This window comes from Columba livia, chromosome 3 (assembly GCF_036013475.1).
Source record: "Columba livia isolate bColLiv1 breed racing homer chromosome 3, bColLiv1.pat.W.v2, whole genome shotgun sequence".
Taxonomy (NCBI): domain Eukaryota; kingdom Metazoa; phylum Chordata; class Aves; order Columbiformes; family Columbidae; genus Columba; species Columba livia.
In genome coordinates, this window is record NC_088604.1 from 89,299,336 (window position 1) to 89,323,113 (window position 23,778).

At 34.7% G+C, this 23,778-nt stretch overlaps 1 protein-coding gene across 7 annotated transcripts in view; it reads right to left on the bottom strand.

Moving 5' to 3' along the window:
• Nucleotides 1-23,778, bottom strand: part of KIF6 (kinesin family member 6) — a 148,652-nt gene that overhangs the window by 47,146 nt on the left and 77,728 nt on the right. For all 7 annotated transcript variants that reach the window (XR_010471542.1, XR_010471545.1, XR_010471543.1 and 4 more), the window contains exons 14-15: nucleotides 6,131-6,233; nucleotides 602-657 (exon numbers count right to left, since the gene is read on the bottom strand). Coding sequence is in view for 3 of the 7 variants with exons in the window: in XM_065058147.1 (XP_064914219.1) it covers nucleotides 602-657; nucleotides 6,131-6,233 (159 nt within the window). In the remaining 4 variants the exon portion in view is untranslated. The remainder of the gene's footprint in view (nucleotides 1-601; nucleotides 658-6,130; nucleotides 6,234-23,778) is intronic.

Consider the following 23,778-nt stretch of genomic DNA (forward strand, 5'->3'; position numbering starts at 1 on the left):
GCTGCTAGGAAGATCAGACAAGACCTAGCATGGGGTTTAATGTACCTATAGGTGGTTTTTGGCTTTGAAAAATCTGAAACCAGAAGCTAAGCATATGCTGTTGAGACCCTAAAGGGAAAAAATGACAAAAAACCCCAGAAAACTGAGACACTCCTCAGAATTGTTCTGATTAATCTGCACAAATGAAGTGCAGAAGGGTAATTCAACAATGAAATCTCCTTTTATCAGAAGCTACATTAATTAATAGATAAATACGATATTTAATCTATAAACATTATTATTTGAAATGATAGCTTTGGATCTTTTTATCCCAAAATAAAATTCATAAAATCCAATATTAATACATTAACTTTTTTTGATAAATTTCAGACAACCTGTCAAGTAAGGAAGGGAGCTGGTTTTTACATTACGGTATTTGAAATAATAACAAAATTGTACATAAAATTATTACTGCTATCATCAGCTAACGATTTACCTTATTGTAAATCTTAGTAATGCATTTACTTTTTTTTTTTTTAAAGAAACTAGAATCTCTTCCAATATCCTCTGAATGCTGTGATTTCATCAGCTAAAAGGTAAAATGAAGCTAAAATGTACTCACTTATTGTATTTCTCACTTTATTTAATTTTTCTCCAAGGCATTTAGCTTCAGCATACCTGTCAATGCAAGCATAATGACACAGAATTATTCTAAAGAACAACTAGTTAAGCTAGTTCTTCCCAATAAAATACAGAATTAGTCAGGACTACTTTCTGATTTGTAAATAGAACTAGTTGGAAATGATTTTCCATCAGAAAAGATTGTCCAATCTAAAAGAAATCATGCAACACATAGGTTTATTAGACAGACAAAACAAATGTATTTAACTTTCTAATTTAAAAAATTGTGTGATTTCAATTACAACAACTGGATTTTCTTAAATATTCATTCATATTACACTGCAATATTAAATTTAACATGCTACATTACTTGCAATGTTTTAACATTCAGTTATATAAAACAAAAAGTCCCAAGCAAAGCCAAAAGAAAATATTTCAAAATATTAGACCTTCTGCTCACCAGGAATTCTCAAATTTCAGCCTCTAATTTGCATATTGCTGACGATCGTTGTTTGTGCTGAGTGAAAATGTGCAGCCCAGTCACTAAGAAACCTCTCAAACAGAAATATGAGAAAGTGTGACAAAACTATATTATTTTATTCTTCTACAGATTGTCCGTATGTGAATGCAGACTTTCAGATGATATTCAGCTACTGCTCAAATACTGATACAAGCCCAAACCAGCCACATAGATACATGCAAATAGCAAGCAAGAAGCAGGCTGAGAAGGGTGGAAACAAATCAATGAACCAGGCTTTGGAAACTTTCTTTTTGCAATAAGCAAATAGCCTGACCTCAAATAAAAAATGGAAATGATGAAATGGGAAATGCCCACCAGGTAAGTTTCTAAATTGATCCACTGACCACTTCCTCATTATATTCAAATAATCAAATCTTCATATGGTATTTAAAATATTCTAATGATCAAAAGTTTGTTTTCTATCTTGCAACATGTTGTTGAACTGATGCTCACCTCAGTGTTATTTAGCATCCTGCTCACTGTGTCTTGCTCTTTAGGAAAGGTGTCATATCTAAGCATAGCATTAAGAAACAGCTGCCTACAGAGCCTTGCAAATTCACTTATATTCTCTGCTTTACCTACAGTTGGCTATAACTTGATGCCTTCTCCTTTTGTGCTTTTTTTCTAACAGTTTTCTAATCTTATACAGCAGTTGTTGTCATAATTATTCTCTTACACTTATTTAACTCAGTACTGTATAAAACTGTTTAGGACAAATGGCATACATGTCAGGCTTTCAAATGCCAAGTATATTCTACTGTAAAAATAATGACAATCCAGTCAATGTACAATGGCAAAGTCTGAAGAGTCTTTGAGAGAACAGAGGCTTGTTCAAAGAAATATTAATTGTCATAGTCTAAATAGTAATAGTTTAAAATGTAGAAGGATGATTTGCTGCATTGTGGCATTTGTTGTAGGACATCAGCCTTGACATGGAATTCTGAATTGTTACTGGGATCTGCAGAAGGCGAACCTTGCTGAATGTGGAGGAAGAATTGTAATGCTTAACTGTTAAGCAAGCCTTCAGGTGATCTGGAATAGTCTTAGTCTAACCAAAGTAACTACGGAAATCCACAAATTGTATTTCTCGCTCCCTTAAATAATGGCAAAACAGAATAAAGAAATACAACTTTCCCCAGGGAGGTGGGGTTTGGAAAATCGTCCCTTCTCAATTAGTCCATTTCTCTGTAAAACTGGAACAAGTCAGAATTTCAGGTGCCCACATTTGTATCTGCTCATGAACATTTGCTTTCAAGGCTGAATTCAACATGGCCAAACGGCTGAAGCTGGAGGGTTCCTCATCACTTACTGTTTCTTACATAAGGAAAGCAGAAGCTTTTGAAACATCTGTGAGACTTTATATAAGCTTTTTCCACTGGTGGTGACTTAGAGCACCCAAGGAGATCTTGAAGACAGTGTAAAGATCAAAGGGAAACACTCTGAAGTGTCTCTCTCTCTTAGCACCCAGGAGGCAAATCACTTCGTAATTCCTGAGACAAATCTGTTGACTATTGACTCTGATACATGTTCACAGGGAGATTTAGCTGGACAAGTTGAAGTCAGCTATCTATCCAGCCCTTATTCATAAGTTACTGCCAATAGTGGAATGGGCCATGCATCTGTTTCTCAAACAGCACAGTTTATAAACTGGCACAGTAACATAAACTGAAATTCGGCATTAATTTATGACAGTCCAACAACTTCCATCTGTGACGTTGAATCACAGTCAAACAAAATAAACCAGATAAAGACGTAAGATTTGACTCTCATATTAAAAGGGAAAAGGCTATTTCTGATACTGCTTTAAGAAAAAGGTGATATTATGTAGCGTAAAGGTGATATTGCTATGAACGGTGATGAGTGAATAATTACATTGTTAGCTGAAAAGTGTACATGTGTGTTCTACATGGAGACTGCTCCATAGAAATGCTGAAGTTGCCAAGTCATGGCTTCTAGTACTTATTATACAAGATAAATATTCCATGATAAAACTCCAAAGTGAATTTAGCCACTAATTTTAGTGGAACAAGCATTTTTTTGCAAAGATTTTGCTCTTTAAATGAAACTGTCTGTAATTAAAAAATCAACATCTTGAAAAACAAATCTCTAAGTCATAATGTGAACCAAGACAAACTCAGAGGCTGTCTAATGAGAGAATGGAGACTTTTAGTGAATTAAATGAATATCCGCTCATTTTTAATTATTAGAAATTACAACAACAAGTGACCTAACTGAAACTCATCCTTTCCATGGAACTCATCCATAGGTTCTGAAAAAACAAGTTAACTGCCAACCAGCTGAAACACAGAAAGCAAGGAAAGAAGAAAGTGGAAAAAATTAATGGAGAACAACAAAACTAGCTTTACATCACATCTACCTCAGTAGAATTTTACTACTGGAAATATCGACTAGGATGGGATTTAAAAGCTTTGTGCAGTATGCAATATTATGTTGGAGTGGCTCAGCTGGAAGATTTCTTTGTAGCGTATTTCACCAGAAAATGAGACTAATTTTTCTCCTCCTCAGACAAACAATGCTAAGAGAACATGGTCACAATGAGAAACAGGATATTATGAAGTTCTCTGGAGTTCAAGTATAGAAAGTCCAAGTTGCAGAAATCTGATTCTGTCTGGGCATTAACACAGCTTTTTTTTTTAAGCAGGGCAGCCGTTATTAACATCCAGAAGAAAAATGAAAAAGAATTGGTTCGTATTACCTGCAAACTAAGCTTTAGAAGATAACCTTTCCTATCTTACAAAGCTACTTCCCATAGGAAACTGTCCTACAATAATAGCTTGAATCTATTGTCTTTTACTTGAACATTAAGTCAGTAAATGAGCTTCAGAGAGAAGTTATGCTTAACTGCTTAGCCTTCCCCACTTTCAAATCCAGAGATGGTACTAAGTAACAGTACTGAGCTGCTGCCCCTATACAGACCTCTGAAGTAGTAGATGAAAAGCTTATGTTAAAAACAATATTTCTGTAGTATATTTTTTTTTTAACAAGACAAATGCTTTTCAGTATTTGATTGCTTGTACACAGGTAGTTACCAACAACAAAAAAAAAAGTAGACAGCATATGTATGACCATATATATTCAATGTATATGAATAATTTCATAACCCAAGCAACAGTTGCGACCTTCACAGTCAAACTTCCAACCATGCTCAGTCACAGTTCACCATTCAATTAATATGAGAATGATATAATTAGCAAGCCAAGAAAATCTAGCGAAAATACCCAACGGAAAAACTAAGACAGCTAAAAATAAGTAATTTGTGAATCAAATATTGTTTGTGGTATTACATAAGTGGTTATGAAACTACAAACAAAATTATTAACATAAGAGGCCTACGTATAAATGGAAGTTATGGTAACCTTTAAACATGTGGTGTCCACACACTTCTTCCTGTGCAATTTGAACACTGGCTGGGTAACAGAGCTTTTGTGTAAATGCTAGTTCAGCTGCTGCATTTCAAATTACAGACTGGACTTGATATAAATCCGTTTTGATGAACACTGTAAACTTGGAGCTATAGCCACCATGCTATAAATGACTGCAAATGGCAGCGGAAAACTGTCTTGGCCCGGGTGTCAGCCTTCAAATGAGCACTGATTTCTGTAATCAGCTGATGCATATTAGAGAGGGGTTTCTCAAGCATTAGCATGAATGTCTTTGTCCTTTAGGGAAAGCAAATCTGATGTCAAACTTTGTGGGTTCTGCCCATCTCTATTACACGTTCTGAAACCAGAAGGAAATAACAGTTTGCTTCATAGTAATAACAAACAGAGAAAATATGGAAGAATGGTAATTAACTAGAGGAAATCCAGGGCATGGCTCAGAACTGTATTGCTCCCATTATCATGCTGTGACCATGAAGTGTTCTGCTCAACAGACAGCAGTGCCAGAAATGATTGTAGTGTAATCGTTTATGTAGTGATGGCACAGTGATGCAGCATCATCTGACATACTGTTTAGAAGAAAGGCATAGCTAAACATCCAGTTTACATGGATAAATTCTAACATACATCTAATACCTTGGCAATTTATGTCCCTGTGGAGTTGTAGACCCGGGAATAAAGTCAGCCACTTCAGAAAAGTGATAAATAGTAGGATCTTTAATAAGTTGCAGAGATATAGAGATCATTTCTTGCCCTGAAAACAATGTCTTTCATGCCTATTAAGTAGGAAAATACTGTTAAGAAAGCAGAAGAAAGCATGAGAAACCTGGAGAAGGAAAAAACACCAGGATAACAAAGAACAAAAAAATAAAAACCCCCTTGTGTTTCTCTTGCAGTACAAGGAGGGTTAGCACTTGAAAAACTGACACTGAAGCAGTACTGTTATCCAATCAACAAGGACAAGCGTTGGTGGATTAATTTCTGAGATGTTCAAAATCTGATTTTTGAAAATTCGTGATTTCAATGTTTTACCATTCTCACCATCTTCACTTGAAGACTTTGAAGTGTTTTGCCAACATGAACAATAAATGTGGAAGAGGAAACTATTATTTCTGTTTTTGAGTGCAAAACTGGCAGAGAGAGAAGCTAAAATCACTTGGCAAACAAGTTAGGAACAACAGACAAAAGCATATGTTAAACATCTCCTAGCTCACTGTCCAACTCAGTGCTGAAGCCAACAAAGCATTTTTGACAATGGAAATTGCAGTAATTGATTCAGTCACATGGATCTTACTTCCTTTAGATAATTCATGATCATGAATGCCATTTACCACATTGCTTCAACACGGCTATGAAGATAAGATGAATTAAACCACAGGAAAGAGGCACTAAGCTTTCTCATGCTACTTTCATAGTCTATCCAGACTTTTATTCTGTCACCACTCAATGTCTTCTGAATATGAAATATCCTCAACAAGAAAAGGTGAATTTTCTATACTGATTTCTCAACAGAAGTCTGGGATGTCTGGTGTAAAGTTATGCCTTCCTACTCAGATTATAATGAAATCCTGGATGTCTGCCTCCGGCTGTATCTTGCTGTGACACTCACCTCTGTTTTAGAAGCTCTTTGTTGTCCTCAATGGTTATACTGTCAGCATGGTCCTGCTTGAAAACTTCAAAAGCTTCCTGACATCCAAGTGACATCTTTCCTCCTGCCCAAGGGAAAAAAAAAAAAGGAAAATAAAAGAAAAGGTAACTACTTCAGAGTCACCAAAAGACAGACATTTTACATTTATTTAACTCCTATTTAGACAAATACAGCAAGTCAGCCCAGGGGTCTTAAAGCACCCAAAGATTAGTTCGGTGTTCCGCCAACATGAAAGCATTTTTGACAAACGAGTTCTCTTATCTGAAAAATTAAGTTTGTTTCACTTCTCTAAAGTCTGAATGTTTGAGCTGTGAAATTTCTCAAGAAAACTTAAAACGTTCATAAGTAAGACAACTTTGAAAAGTAAAACCAAACTTCAAAAACTAAAAATATGTGAAATATTTTTAAGCACGAGCCAGAGGTATTTTAACAACAGCAAACAGCTATTTGCTTCTGTAATTTCATCCCTGTTTCATATTAGCTCCTAAACATACCTTGAATATTTTCAGTATTCTTGGAAGAAAAATAAAACAGTTTATTTTATTTATGTATATCCTTTATCCCCCTTAGTGAATGTTTTTAATCCACTTTTAAGTGAAGCAGGTATTGCACCTACAAAAATGGTAGGTTCCTGTCTAATATTTTCAACATGGTGTTTGTTTCCTTTGATGTGCCAGAAGGTCAAGACCTATTTGACCTTCAAATCTTATAAAAAAATCACTACAGAGAAGTATTACAGTCTGCATTATTTATCAGTTCTCATTACTAGATGATCTACAGATCCAAGTAAGAAATCATGCATCTGTATTATCATTAACAAAAAAATCCAAATGCTTAAGAATGAAAGGTTACAGCAGCGTCTGTGTTATCATGAGTACATATAAGCAAGAAAAGAGAAAGAATAAGACTTGCACTTAAATAAATTACAGTAATGAAGATAGTTCAGGAGCAGAAATGGGGAGGAATCTCACACTCAAACTGTGTAAAAAATGCAAAATAGCTCCACCTCTACTTCAACCTCATGGCTGTAACTCAAATCTTAGAATGGTATTCCATAAATGGGATTTTTTTTTGCTCTAGCGTCTTTCTTCTGTCCTGTTCACAAGCCTTCCCTCATGCTATTGAGACCCCCAAATTCATTGTGCACAAGAGCTGTAATATAAAGTTTCCCAGGAGTTCTGCTGCGCAAGAGTTTTCTATATGTTTTGTGTCTATGGACCAGTGTTACCAATACGATATGTATGCATGTATGTCAATTATTTTCTGGGCTACCTGCTTTGCAATTTTGGTGTAAGTGGGGATGATACATTAAGAAAACATACCTACACAGGTTGGGAAATGCAATACTGCAATACTGGATGCTGCACCTTGAGGTCTAGCTCCATAAGCTGCATTTTATAGTCAATCCAAATGTGTTCTGCTGCCCCTCATCCTACTTGTAATATCAGGGTTACTCCCCACTGACTTCAGTGAGATTTCTGTGATGTAAGATACTGTTTACACCGAAGGCTGGTAACAAAAACTAGCACTCAGGGTTCAATAATCAGTAAATGTTTAAAAAACTTTATTCAAAATAAAGTAGAAAAAATTGCCTTGTTTCAGTCAAAAGAATCAGCACATCTGTTACTAATTTAACAATTTTTAGTTGAAAATAGAACCACCAGGAATGTTTGAATGGCAAAGCACACAGAAATACTCCACCCTTTTTGAATAAGAAAATAAAAAAAATACAGTGCAGTCTTTACTGTTGTGTGATCCAAAACAGCAAGAGGATTTAGGAAAAATATATTTTTCTGTGATGATGACCCGAGAAAATAATGTTCATGTTTCATGCTTTCCTTGAACAAAAAAAGGCAGTTTTGCAAGCAGAGTTTTATAGCACATTCATCAAATCACTAGAACTAAATTTAATATGCAGCCTGAATTGACCTGCTAGAATTGCTTTTGTTGCAGAAAAAGTTTGTATTAAGTGCAGAATCCTGAACAAAATTAATGGCTGAGCCTAAAATAAACATTGAAACACCCTTTCTCACATGTAACACTGCAATGTAAAGAATTTAACCCTTCTCACAATGTGTTGCCTTTGAGAGTAGAAGTAATAAGAGTAGAAGTAGGTTCAGAAAACAAAACTATTATAATGATTATTGCTTCTGCCTGGCAGAAATTAAAGGTAAAATTAAAGGGAATCTGATAATCATTTTTCCAGTGCTACATTAAGAGGCAGCAGATCTGTATAGCCAAACAAAGCACACAAAATAGATCCCCAGAACTCCTAGGAAGGGGAAAATTTCTGGTTTATACAGTTCATTTTAAGAAAATAGTAAACAACCGCATTCTGAAAATGGTATCTGAGGAAAGGAGCTTAAAAAGGACCATTAAGATTTTATCTCAGCATAATATAAGCATAAACCAGGTACAGAAGCATGCTGCAGCCTCTGGGAGATGTTCAGGATAATAATAAGGGGTTACTTAGTAAAAGACTGCAAGAAACATGGAGTGGTTGTGTTTTCATTCTGCTCAGTAATAAGACTTATTCCTACGCCATGCTTGATGTTATATCTTCAATCACACTGTTTATATTTCTTTAAACAATCTGTAATTCCATAAAATAGCCTCACCTTCTTTCAAATGGTCTCCAAGTGCAAAGGTGCACTAACATTAGTGGCACAAAGTTTCACCTGGGCCCAATTCAAATAAATAAGCTATATGTTCCTTTACAACAAGGTGCTATTGAACTTCTATTTTTCTCTAGCTAGAAATTGAAACCTATGTATAGGAAAATATACATGATATGAATAAAAGCAGAATTGAGAGAAGCAACCATTGACGATGACAAATTTTGGCAAGGTCCAACAGTCCAGCGAAAACTGCTAGACTTGTAGAAAACAATTCCTTTTTCAGGACAAACAATTTCTCCTCTCCTTCAATACTGCGGCATAGCATCATTAAATAAAGAGTTGAAAATACTTATCTAAGGAAGAATGATCATATCCTACAGGATGAGGACAAGGAAACACATGTCATCAAGTCATTATAATGTGAACTGGAATAATCATTACCATAAAAATAACTCAGATCATTGGAAAAAGCATTCCTTGCAATCACATTCATGAAACCCCAGTTGACAGGTTTGCACTAAAAAGTGACAAACTTTGTATCAACTTAATTTTAATTATACCTTTCCTGTTAGGTTGTGTAAATTTGCTTTAATGGTAGAACACAAATATGCCCAACTCATGATGCAAAATTTACAGCAAAGTCATCACTATTTACAGCAAATTTGAACACCTGAAATTTTGGGAAAATTCAGGTTTGAATTTTCCTGAACTTGAATGTTTAATAATGTTCTTATGGAAAGTTTGGTTTCAGTCTGCACCTCTATCCAGTGCATCCCACCAACTTTCATATTAAAAGAAATTTTCAGTTTGATAAGCTCCTGTCATACAATGTGCAAATTACAACTATCCCACTGAATGTGGGTCAATCAGAAAGCAGAAGGAGAATGATGGCTCACAAGCTCTGAACTAGAGCAAGAAGATCTGAAATGACCAAGAAAAAGAAAGCTCACTGTAATATCAATCATAGGCTAAACTCTTGAAATTGAGAATATTTCAAAATCCATTGAGCAAAAATGTAATAAGGCTTTTTGATGTGGCTGATTACTTTTTGAGGTGACATGAAAAGATCAAAGCAATTCCAAGACTCAGTTGTATGTCTACAGAAGGCTGCATATCAGCAAAACCCTTGGCAGATATCATGCACCCTAGTCTATCACTAACTAAATTAGAGAAAATTTATCCTATGCCATTACATAATCAAATGCTATTTATAGCCATCCTAAACAACAATTGTCTAGTTCCTCACAAACTTTAATTAGGAAAGTAAGTTAAAGAAACTTGTAGGGCATAGTGTGGCACTGCATGCCAGCAGAGAAATTATAGGGCTGAATGCTATTTTTGAGTTAAATAGTATCCACTGGGATTACTGAATGACTGTATCTGAGTAGGTAAGAGCATGCAAGTGTATAAACTTAGACCTTATTTTGTTGCCAGAAGTGATCAAACATGGTTGTACATTTTTAAATGACTGTGCTGATTTTTAAATGTATCCAACACCCAAAAATCCCATTGCAGCTTGCTGTAGTGATCTCAGTTTATAAATACTGGACAATTTTTAAGGACTTTATTTCATCATTTTTAAAATAAAGATTTCAAGAGTGCTTAAACTGGAAATGGCACTTACAGAGTGCTGAGTCTGGCCACCTTTTTTGTCGTTGTTGTTGTTGGTTTGTTGAAAAAGAGTTTATTGCTCAGAGGGAGACAATCTTCAAAAAGTTTAATGCATGAAACCCAGAGAAAATATTCACATTGGTCTTCAGTTAAGTCTGGAAAAGTCTGTCAAGCAATAGCATGAAATTGATATCTTCTCTGTCAGAAAGCAAAATCACTGTGTTTCCTCAAGACCCCACCTTTCAACCAGATTTTGGTCCTTGTACAAGAGCTCCAAGGGTGTTCCAAGATACTTCATGCCAGAGGCTGCCAGTTTAACCTGCAAAAAGAATTGGAAACAACTCTGCAGGAGAGAAGAATCCAAGCTGAAAGTTGAGCTGATCTGAGGGAGGAACATTAAGATGTTCTGCTAACAAAAGAAAACTCTTGGGAATAGCTGTTCAGACCATATATTCTAACGAGAAAGGCATCTGTCCACATATCTACCCACATATCTGTTTTTGCAGAAACTACATTTTCAGAGTAGGAGGCTTTGTCTTTCCATTCCTACTAAGTGCTCTGTCTGACAAGAATTGCCAGTTCTTCCACTAAAATCAATAGGAGCAAAAAGTCCCCTTGGCTCAAGAAAAGTTCTCATCCAAGTCAGGGTTGTCTGAAGAATTTCAGGGTGGCAGCTAGCATGAATTGTGTCTTTATGAAGACTGTCAACCTGTCCATGCCATTATGTATTTCCACCTATTATTAAATACAAACAAGGAACTGTGGAGACTTTCAAAAGAAAGTAAAAGCAAATTATTTGTTAAGCCTTTGTATTAGAACTAAGGTATTAGAAGTGTTTACATGTAAGCATAATTAATTACAACTTGACAAGGATTCCTCAAGATATTATAGCCATCTGTCCAGAATGGAAAAAAATAGATGTAACAGAGCTTGGGAATAATGAATCAACAAAGAATAAATGCTTAAAAACAGGAAAACAAACCCCAAAACAATATACAAGTACTTGCCCACTCTAAAGCTCAGCTAAATTCCTCATGTAAAGCATGTGTATTACACATGGCTACCTTCATTAGACTGGAATTCAAGAATGGGAAAGACATAAAACAAGGTTGCTCACGGTACCCCTGCAGTGTTGAACTACAAAACATAATCTTTGGGAAAGTTAAAAGCCTCAAAGGAAAACCAGAATATTCAGACTTAATGAACTAAATGAAAGCCTGGAAAAATTTAATTTCTTTGGCTCTGGACTTTCTTTGTTTATTTACAGGGTACGAAGAGGATAAAATAGCTTCTTGAGATCTTGAGCATATTTATTGTGGTACTGAACATTGATCTAAGCAGATCAGACTGCACTTTGCAAACCCTCAAGTTAGTTGGTATATCAGTCACTTACCCAGGCATCATTTTATCCACATAAAGTTAATTGATTGACAGGACAAACTATTCCTCATACATTGAAATAATTTATAAACAGAACAGAAATCACCACTAAACTAAACACTGCAAATGCCTAATACCAAAGAACAAACTTCTAGAGGAGTATGTCAGACACAAATCAAAGACAAGTACCATTTCTGCTGTTAGAGGACATGTGATCACTAAAACTGGGATTTCTTTAAGATTACTAAAATAAAAGAACAAAAATGAAATGTTACATACAATGCTAACTTTGTAGAAGTCAATTTTTATAAGGTTCAACTGGAATGCTTCCAAAAAATCCCTCCAATCTCTTACAAGAATGCCATTAGGAGAAGGTTTTTACATTTATTAATATTATTCTGCAAGAGTAGTAAGGCAGATATTGAGCTGTGTTTCAAAAACATAGGTTAAATGAATATAAACTTAATTTATAACAAGATAAAAATGACTATTTTAAGATTGTCCAACATCACAGAACAACAACAACAAACCCGCAAATGGGATATGACAGCTGAATTGAATCACATTGACTTTCTCCAGTTTCATTATTTTAAGAAATCTCAGGTAACAGCACAGGTAAGAAAAATATTTTTCATATTATCCCAGCTGTATGTTTTTAATAGTTCTACTTTTGCAACAAAAGCCACTTGACCTTTAATTCCTAAAAATAGTCAGAAATGCAATTTTAGGCTGCTTGCTCACTTGTGGTAAGTCTGATACCAGATTGAACCTTAGAATGATCTCAGTGTGAAAAGCTGAAAACTATTGAAATCTCTTTCCCTCATTTTCCTCTCTGGAAATTAGTATATCAGTTTGTCTACCTGATTAAATGCTGCAAAGCACAATGCAAGTGAGAATTACAGGATAAAACTGTTAATAGCAACTTAATATACTGTCAGACCCTTCACCTGATAGAGCACATATTTTCCTGGGATGTGTTAGTTAACAGGGCCACTTTTGCCTGATTATGTTTCTGTTAGTTATGGGTTCTAATAATTTCTCAGATTACATGGGATGGCTTCAAGATGCTGTAGAAAATCTGCACTAGCATTAAGGGTTTACAGTGTGCCTATTTTTATGTTATCTAGTTATGCTTTTACATATTCTTTGAAGAGCCAATGGGCAGCAGAGTTATCAAAGTAGGAGCAGAGGAGCCAAGTGTGCATATAGAGGCTACAAAACATGAACAAAATGTTTGCAGAAAGGAATGTCAGCAGTGAGGAATGAAGTAGTGTGCCTGTTGGTACAACCAGGTTTTTCTCATGTTCTGATATCAATATTTTACATTTTGTGTATGATGGCTTGTAGGTCTCAAAAGAGAAAAAAGAAATTTCAGCTACTATTTGCAACCATTTACTTCTTTAAATCTGTCTGTGAGATCATATTTGATTGTATAATACATGCACACATTGAAAGTCCTTAATTAGTAGGTACAAAGAGAGAGCCTGAAATGAAGCATGGTAGGCTTGGCAGAAGCTCAGCGGGTGGATACAAAGGAAAATATGAAGTCAAACCCACAAGAACTTTAGGAGACCCACCCAACAGTGCTGCCACTTCTAAATAAATAAAATTCACATTTGTCTATGCTGGAATCACACATTTCAGATAACTTTTTATAAAAGAAGACATATGTGTTATACTGCATTGGGCAGTTTACTTTAAACACTGGGTATCAGAAATAGACTGTGCATTTCCCTCTGTATATGGGAGTTGAAATCTGTTCCCAGCTGTTGATGCAGTTGAAAAAAATTTACTAAATACAAGGGCCAACATATTAGGCACTTGAGTTACCTACTAAGTTTAGAGTATTGTGCTTAAGATTAAGATTTCAGTTAAAATTGAATAATAGCAAATTAAATGTAAATGTTTTAACATCTTTCATATATTTGCCATGTTGCAGTAGCAACATTTGCCACTTCTGTTTTAGACCTGAATAAAGGCTTTTATGTTCAAAAACTTGTCTGTCTTTTTCAACTAGAACAATATGTTCTCAACAAAATTTGCCTCATTGACATGTTCTATGCTGGTTTGAGTGATAGATACAGTATTTAAAGTCTCCTTTTCCATTTTCTTTCTCCGTTTTAGAAAAATGACTGAATGGCTAGACAAGAATATTTTAAGAACTCAACCAAATGGTAACCTACATCAATGGAGTCATGACAGCTTGGACCAAATGCAAGTGAAGTTAGTTTTTTGTTAGGGACATCTGTAGAGATTTGCATGTATTTTTGGTGCCTGCAGAATTGTGTCTACCATCTTGCCGGTAACACAAAAAACCACAAAAGAGACATATTTCATTTTCAGAGCAGTTTAGCAGAGAAAAATGACTTGTTATAAACATCAATCTGGTTTTGGAAACTTACTGTACTTGAAATTTCATATTACATTTTAGTTTTATTCTTTATTAAGGTACTGAGGTTTTCTAAGTAGAAGAAGTCTGTATGTACGACAGCTTTGGCAGACAAGGAAAAAGGGTCTGTAACGGGTACACTATCAATTAGTACAAGCTTGGGGCTATCTTAATATTTCAGGCTATAAACTACAGGAGTGCAAGGGTCACTTCATAATTTTTTTTTTTTTTTTAATTATTTTATTTTTTTTCTCTCCAGCAGGAACACCAGCACCAAAAAAATGGGCTATGTTGAAGGAGAGAGTTGACAGAAGAAACCAGGAGATAAATTCTATGGTAAGCTATGTCTTCTTGCCAGTCAGCCACCTAAATTAATGAATTTTAAAATTTGCTATCTATTTACATTCAAGATGAATGAGCTTTACCAGTCCCTTTGCTTATTCCTTTTAACAGCTGGTGATAATGACAAATAACACGCACATTACATTTTTAAGAAAAAAAGATATGCAACACATTAATACTACTTTTAATATTCTAAGAATAAAGCCTACAGAAACAGTTATTCAACAGAAAGACAAATTTTAACTTGAAAATTCTTAAGATACGATTGAAAATGTACTTAAGTTCGTATGGTTTGAATTGTAGCCATTAGCAATTGCTGTTTGCAACAAGAGAAATCCCGACTCTATGGAAATACTGATAAATTAAGCAAAATGGAAAAGATTTTAAGTAGTAAACATCCTTGTTAAAAAAAAAAAAAATTATAGGCAGCAGATGAAATTTTTAGGATACAAAAATGCACTTATATCGAGACATTTTCCAACGCTGCAAACCTCAAGGAAGGCTGGTGAGAAGGAGCCATGTGTTGGATGTAAGGGGGACTGCATGGGAGAGATGCAGACTCTAGCTGTATGCTATTTTTAGCAAATATCTACTCACATGCTTCTAAGTTGATAATGTGACAACAATGTTCCTATCATCTCATTGTATTCACTGATATCCCTCTTTAGTTACTATAGGTATGATGATACTTTCACTCTGAAAATTCCATAACAACAGAGATTAAATACTTTCATTTTCAAGCCACAGGACAGCAGCAGAAGGTTAACTATGTGGATGTATTCTTTTATTAGCATTGGTATATAGTAAGTTGAATACTCAAAATGTGTAATTTCCTGTTTCAGTGCAGTTCAAAAACTGAGTTAATGAAACCCAAACCAACACCTTGCACAGTATTTGCACAGGTTTGAGTGAAGCAGGATGGAAGGAAGCAAGGCTGAAGTGTTATTTAGGATCAACGAAAGATAGAATTGCACCACACAATCCTATGTATCAGCTAAAGCCTTCTAAAAAACTTTGTGTTTGATAAATTTGGGAATTCCTATATGTAAGGACAGATGTCTAAACACAAAATGATACAAGCAAAAACCTCACTGTCTGTCTCCAGACTTGAAGTAATATGTAGTAACAATTATGATTTTGTGTTGTCTTTAGTTTAGATTGCTTGAAGGAAATAAAAAATTATTGACAAATTCCATTAATATTACATATATATTTCTGGAATTCAAGTAAATATACTTGTTTATTCCTCTTGGCATAGGCACTCCTCATGGAAGAACAATACACATTTGAAAAAAACAATTAATAGGATTCTAACATCCCATCTGATATTAGAAGAAATACTTAAAAATCTGTATGTTTTATATTGAAGATGCAATTTAAAACAGGAATGTTAACTTTTCCAACTAGTACTATCATTTGATGAGCTTGGAAACTTAAATTCAGCATTGGTGTAATTGCTGTCTGTCATTTTCCCAAACTTCACTGCTATGCATTTTGAAGTACATTATTACCAAAAAACAACAACAACAACAAAACCCAAAAAACCCAAAACAATAAAAAAACAAACAAAAAAACCCTTCAACCAAACAACCACCACAGTCACCACAAGATAAAAGATTTTGCATTACATAAAGCAAAAAACCTCACCTGAAATAAAAGCTTTAATTTCCAACACTATTGCAAAAATATCCACTCAAATATATAGATAACTCTAGGTTTTGAATTAATAAGAGTGAATGCGAGAGCTCCGCACTTCCAGTCATGTCATCTTCAAATAGCTAAAAGTGGATTACTCTTTACTGCATAGTGTGTCTAGTCCTTTGCAGCCAGATCTCAAAGTATCTTCCCTTCAACCCAGGGATTCACCCAGACATTTTCCTCTTCGCACATCCATTTTTGGGGCATTGTATATCTACTCTAGGATGATGAATGAGGAACATCTTTTATGACTAACTACAGCACTGTTTCCAGAACTGAGAAGGAACATAAAGGGGAAAAAAAAAAGAAAATATTCATTAAAAATGAATTCCCCACCTGACAACCTCAGGCCACATACCTCAGGCACACAACATTTTGGAAGCAGCACAGGGATGACAGCTTATGCTATTGCTGCTGCAAAACATTGGAGTGTGGGGGTTTTGTTAAATATATCTTAATGCATTTTAATAAAAAACTACAGCTTAATGATAAGAAACTTATATTTTGAGTGCAGAATCAAGAAGCTGTGACCACTATAAAATGAATTCTGAGTTTCCCCTACTTTGTAGGTAAGATTCCACATTGCCCACTGAAATTATTAATGTACCTTCCTTGAGGGCAGGCCCACTGCAGAGAATGAATTTCTCTGTCTTACCAAAGGGAGAATGAATAGGCAGAAACAACTAAGACCTCATAGTTGCTAAACTGGCCAAAAGATCTGTGCTATTCATATTATTTTCTGTCCTCAGAGAAAACATCAGAAATAATAACATCAGGGTTTACAAATATAATTTTGAAACAAAAGTGTACATAGTAACTCCAAATTTAATCCCTGAAACCTCACTGTGGTAAAATTAATCCAACTTTTTGATGAATTTGCCATCTTAAATTGTCCCTAGAGGCAGGAAGTGCCTTCTACCCTGTAGTTATGGGTTGGTATAGTCTATCCCATTAACATTAAGTCCTGCTGCCATAACAATAAATATCCACATTCAGTAAAATGATCATTCCTTGTACTTATATGTAGCAACCATTCCACATGAAATAAAAATCAGAGAGCAATTTGATACTACAGTGCAGTAAAATAAATCCTAGGATTCAGCAACATCAATTTATAATAATTCACAGAATGTTTGTCTTCCAGAAATCTATCAGTGCATCTTTAGCAATTTCTTGACCATTTCTCTTTTTGTATTATTAGAAGATGACTATTTACAGAAAAATATTTTGTGTTTTAAATACCATAAGCCTACAAAAGATTGCAGTGGTTACAGATCACTTACTATTAGATGAATATTTACACTAGACAACAACAAAGTATTTTTACCATCCTCAACACTGGTGGTAGAAAGTAAATTAATTTGGAATTTGGATTCCTGATCCTGCAAGTATGTTCACAGAAATTAGAAACACAGCTAACATATGTATATGCACAAATGGATAAGCATGGAGATGCAAAATTTTTCTCTCTCCTGACAATGAATAGGTAAAACCCAATATCTCTAATATTAGAAGGCAACCTTAATTATTTAAAATACCGATTATTTTTTTAAAACGTGTATACAACTTCACATTAACTTGCAATACATTTCACATTACTAAAAAATGTTCTCTGCAGAGTCCATTCCTACTAATTTATCCTTAGTTATGATGACTATAGTCTCCACAGTACATTAAAAGGAAAACTGTATTTTTATGATGCCTAATACCTGTCTAAAAATACATGTTAAAATAAAAAATAATTTTAAAATGTAATCTGAGTTCTTCTGCATCATAATTATTGTCTTTTGTTTCCATGATTTGAAAAACTCTTGGATTAATCCAAACTGATGACATTATTGTCCCAGTGATATTAATGGTAAAACTGGTTGCTCACAGAGGCAAGTCTCCCCTGTTGTCTCTCTGACACATACTACGACAGAGGTTTTCTGGTGAAAATTCATTGGTCTCAGTGGTTATATTAGGGAACTTCACTTAAAAAAAAAAAAAAAGACATGTAAAATATTTGAGAGAAATTCCATTTCATATTGGCACAATCCCCACTGTGAAAAGCTACTTCTTTCAATTCCTTTTTAACCAAAATTTGTAACCAACTGAACCATGTGATTAATATGCAGCACAGGATCAAAAGATAATTTTTGCACCGATAACCTCTGTAGCTCTAAATCTGCTTGTGTCAAGACATAAAAGTAAGAGTGGTTTTGCCCCTTGGAAATCTGTTGAAAAAAAGGGACTATCACTAGAATAATAGCATAATTCTTCCTGAATGCCAAGTACACTATGTTTATTTGATGGCTTTAAACTGCTTGTTTTCCTTAAGATCAAAATGGGACAATATATTATGGAAATTCCTTGTCGTATGAGCTTACTTCAGTATTAAATGTGCTGTATCTTAGAGCCATGAGCTCTTGTATTAGGCTTTAGTTAATTAAATAAACCTGTTGAAAATCAAAAGAATGTTTGCCTGGAACTCTGACATTTTCTTCTACTATTCCCTTATGTAGAATTGCTTTAAAGCTCTTGATACAAAACTAAGACATTCTCCTTCTGTTTCCAAACACTGGCCATTGCTCAAAGTGATGTCACTATCTCTCTGTACACTTAAAGATTAAAGGAAATTTCTGAAATATTTAGAATTTGTTATCCTCAGAGCTAAAGGTGGGTGTAAATGGCATAAATAAAGCAAGTTAATCAAAGTGGGAATGTATTGCAGAAGAAAGGATTCATAATAAAAAATGCAATCATTTAAACACTCAGAACCTTCCCAGCTCAATGTGAGTGCTTTGCTCTGCTTTCTTTTACTGAGTAGGTAGATGGCTTTGCATGAAATATATTTGTATACAGCTTACTCTAGAGTTTAAAATAAATAACAAACATCTAAATAGAAATGTTCACCCATGCTCACATAGACTTTTAAGTAGCAAATGTAAACTAGACTTTCAACAAAGCTTCCCAAACAAATCAGCTATTGATAAGGAGAAGTAATTTCAAGGACAAACGTCTTGCAACATTTATGCTGACTTAAAATGAGTCAAGACTTCCAAGGTTTTAGATTGGTTTCTGCATCTAATTCACTATCTTACTTTCACAAATCATTTGATCTGTTCCTCGGTGTTAGAAAAACAATATTTTGCACTTAGAAATGGTCTTTGAATGTGAAGTCTCAAAGGGATCAAGAAAGACAGGCAACTCTATTTTACAGTTGAGAAAATTGGTTTATAGAGATGAGGTCACTTGTAAAATTTCACAAACTAAGTAAATAATAATGACTGAAATAAACAACAGATCCCTTGCGTCTCAGTCTTATGCATCTTACTCAATGCAATGTATTGACTCTATAATACAATGGATTGTTTTATTTATAATTTAAATCCACACAACAGTAGAAGCATTCAAACAATAGAGACTAATAAAGGAAAAAAAATGGCAAACAACAAAAATAAATTCCAAGCCAGCTAACCACCTCAGACAGACAACATACTTTATCACACATATTCACCGAAAATCAGAAACATAGAAAGGCAAATGTTAACAGAAGCTCATACATTATTCATGAAAGATTCTTACTAAAAAGAAGTTTCATTTCTTTAGGACTAACAACACTGGCACAAGTAGTCATTAAGTACAATTGCAAACACGACAACCGTTTGACGTTACTCTGCATAAGTAATGAAAATGTGAACATTACAAAACAAAAAAAAATACATTATTATATAAAGAATTAAATATCAAAAGTAGTATCAAAAAGAAAAAGGGAAAGCCAAACTTCCATCCCCAAACACATTTACAGCAGCTGCTATTTATGACTTAGTAAGCACCACCTTTGCCATTTGGGAAAGGTATACAAAATAATTGCTTGTCTTTACTTATACTTTAATTATTGCACTGAACTGATTCCAGAGCATTTTTCCTTGTCTCCTCATCCATTAGAAGAAAAAAAATCTACACAAATCAACAGTTATACTAAGGTGTTTCATATATCGTCTATTAGTACCCAACTAAATCGATTACTAAAAGGTATATTCCAATTTTATCTGTTATCTGTGAACATTGTAGCATTTTTTCTGACACTAAGATTTCTTCTGTGTCATAAGTATTTACTTTTATCTCTAAACTTTGCCTTTTGCAACATTATTTATAAGAAAACAGTATTTTTTTCTCAAGATTCCCATCTGATGCATCACAGTGTGACCCATTGCTACCACGTTTTTCAAAGCACTGTTTTCCCTATTAGCAATTCTGAAATAGCCCCTCCTTTGCAATAACATTAAAAAAAACCCCACATTTGATACAAACCAGCTTGAACTTTTCAAGCATCTGAAAAAGATCTATGATTTGAGCCTAAAATTAAGAGCATAGGAAGATGAAAACTGTGCTTATATTACAGGCAGCTATCCAGCACTGTAAGGAAGGTTGCAGGCACTGTTATTGAAATATTCAGGATAGTAACCTTAAAAGAATAGGGGAAAAAAAAAGAGGAGGAAAAAAATAAAGCATGATTCAAAACCAGCAAGTTAGACTAGAAGAAGAATTCGCAATAATATGAAAAATAGCACATGACCACCATATTTTGAGCAGGATATGTTTAATGTTGCATCAACTCATGTCTCTTCTGTTGTCTAAAAATTATACCTGACAACATCTATTATCTTTCCATTTATGTATTTATTTATTTATTTAATGGCAGTAAATCGAAACTCTACTAAGCCTCAGGTTGCTGATAGCCTCCTACAACCTGCATCATCATACAACACATTCTCTTGTGCCTCAACTACTTTGTGGCTGCCTTGACAATAGACACCAAACGCAATCTTCTTTTTTCCAAACATAAAATAGACCAGTCCAAAAAGGATCTTAGTAAAGACAACAGTTTCAGTAATTATGTACAGCTAAGCTCAACTGATTTTTAATATTACTTTAATTATATAAAGAAACTATCAAATAAAAAATACGATGCTGTTGTGAATACATCTAGATAAAATGGAACTTAATAATTTTGGGAAACTTCTTTTCAGAGGCTTTTAGGTGTGATCTTTCCTCTACCCTTTAACATCCCTCCTTACGCTTTCTTTCCTAAAGTCCACTTTTTGCAAAAACGCAGATTCCAGGAAATGAAGTTACTTGTTTGGATACAACTGCCAAAGCCACTTCCTGTACGCACTTGGCAGAAATGCTTCGGTAAAAAAAGCCTTATGACATTTTTCAATCCAACCAAGATGGGCATTCCATTCAGCCACACAAAAACTCAATTTAGCCCCAGAACTGTATGCCAGTGTTATATATTTGACTGCTCAAAGTATTACAGTCCAGTAATAATAAATCAAATTTTACGTCTGTCAGGAAAAATAGCATCAAACAGGTTCCAAACAACAAAAACGCCAAGTACTTCATCCACAAATTTGATATTATTCCATTATTGGTATTTTGCTGTTTTTCCTTTTTTATCCCTGTGCTGCTTCACACGTGAATACACTGTGAAGAGTAACTTATTCAATATCTGCAAAGACACCATTGATTGAAACATGGCATAACATAGTCGTTGTCATATTTGGCATTGACACTACCTACATCTCATTCAGTAGCAGATGGAAAAGGAAAATTTTATGAGAAAGCATCTATAACAAACACCTGGGCTGCTGTATCAAAAAAAGTGTCAAATACGTGATAGTCATCAGATGAGCTGAACAGGCTGTCAGTGATGGAATTTTGTTTTTTGGACTTTCTTAACAGCTACTTCACCAGGTTTTGCCCTGCACAATCTGTATCATGACAAAGGTCTGTGACAGTAACAACATAATTGCTCTAAATAAAGGGATTAAAAGTATCTGCAAAGGAAAAAATAATCTGCTATCAATCTGTTGCTTTGAGTCCAGACAAACCTGTTTATCTTAAAGTATAAAAACTTTGCCTAATGGATAGCAATTAGCTATGCAACAGCATAAAACTGTAACTTGTGTTCTTACAGACTCTCTAATTTAATGAAGCTCCATTAAATCTAAACATGCCCCAGCTCAGGCCCCTGTCATTGAGCCCTCAGGTCTTTTTAGGGATAACGGTTAAATTAAGGGAGTCAAGCAGTCACTTCCCAGCTGCTGGTTTTGTTTTATTGTACACGTCATTTCAAGACACATAGAACTGCCTTTTCTCTCTGGCCATTTTCTTCTCAGAAATTCTCTTGGGTTCACATTTTGTTCCCTAGTAACTGATATCTTGCTTCACTCCATCCTATAGTCTCTCTTGTTCCTCATCTTGTTTGCAGCTTCATCAGGAATGCATCTCAAGTCACACACCTCTCTGCCCTTTTTCACTCTATTTATCAAAAGAAACTCCAGTCCTTCCACACCAATTTTCTCCTCCCATGTTTTGGATAGTCAAGTGTGAGGCACCAAAACTATTGTAATATCAATTGCTGTTGCTGTCTATTCCTACTACAGTTTTGTGGCAGCCACAGTATTTTCACAAGACAAAAAATAATACTCAGAAACACATTTTCTATTTGTAACCAGTGTCCTAATGCATTCCACCAAACAGATCAAACAAATTCCTGACATTTGAACAAAAACCAAAAAAGAACCACAACCAAAAAACAACAGAAAAAAACAAAACCAAAAAGACAACAATCAAAAATCAATGAAATAAAATAGAAAGAGTTTGAGAGATAAAATAAAAGGCCTATCATCTTTGTCACTTTTCCGTTTTTTGAGCTCCCCTCCACTGCTTTAGACCTTATCACAGAAATTTAAAACCTAGCATTAAAGTTAATTTACTCAAAAGACCAAACAAGATCAAATTTATCCAAGTCCTTTTCACCTAAAAATAAATTCAACGATTTAACACTAAGAACTACAGCTAACAAGTTCACACAACATATTTTAGAAATATATATGTCCTCTCATAGTTAGCAGCCTTCAATCTATTCCTTTCTTCTGAAATCTGGAGAAAAGCAGACTTGGCACAGTGCAGAAAGCTGCTACTAAAAGGCTCTGGGGCACCTCATGAGGAGGCCAACAGAGAAGACATTTCTGAAACAATGGCCTGACCACAGATCTTCCTTTTTGCAACAGATGTAACTTCAAGCAGTATTTCTTAAGGAGGCAGGTCCCAAATGACTGACATTTCTAGGCCAAGGGCTTCATTTCAGAGATATCTGCAAAGAAGGAATATTGTAGAGCTATGCCATACGCAGAGACCACTCCTATTTAACAGACAAGCAGAAACTTTTTACACCAGATTCAGTTTCTAAACAGTTTAAAGTTCTAGGTCTCTATGGAATATACTGCAGGAGTCAAACCTAGGGCCACGTATGTATGGAGGAGTGTAGCACAATCCTTTATTTGAAAAATGTTTATTTATAGCCTGTACTCCAATGAGCTTGTACTCTACAAATCTACAAAGCTGTATTATGAACTACAGGCAAGCTTCCTCTTCAGGTGTGCTACTCAAAGCTCTGAGTAGTTCTTCCCATTGTTCTTATAATACAGCACAACATTTATCTGGATTTAAGTGGGTATGTTAATTCTCATTTAAATCTCAATTTCAAATAAGTGTATATCAATTTTTTTTTAATCAAA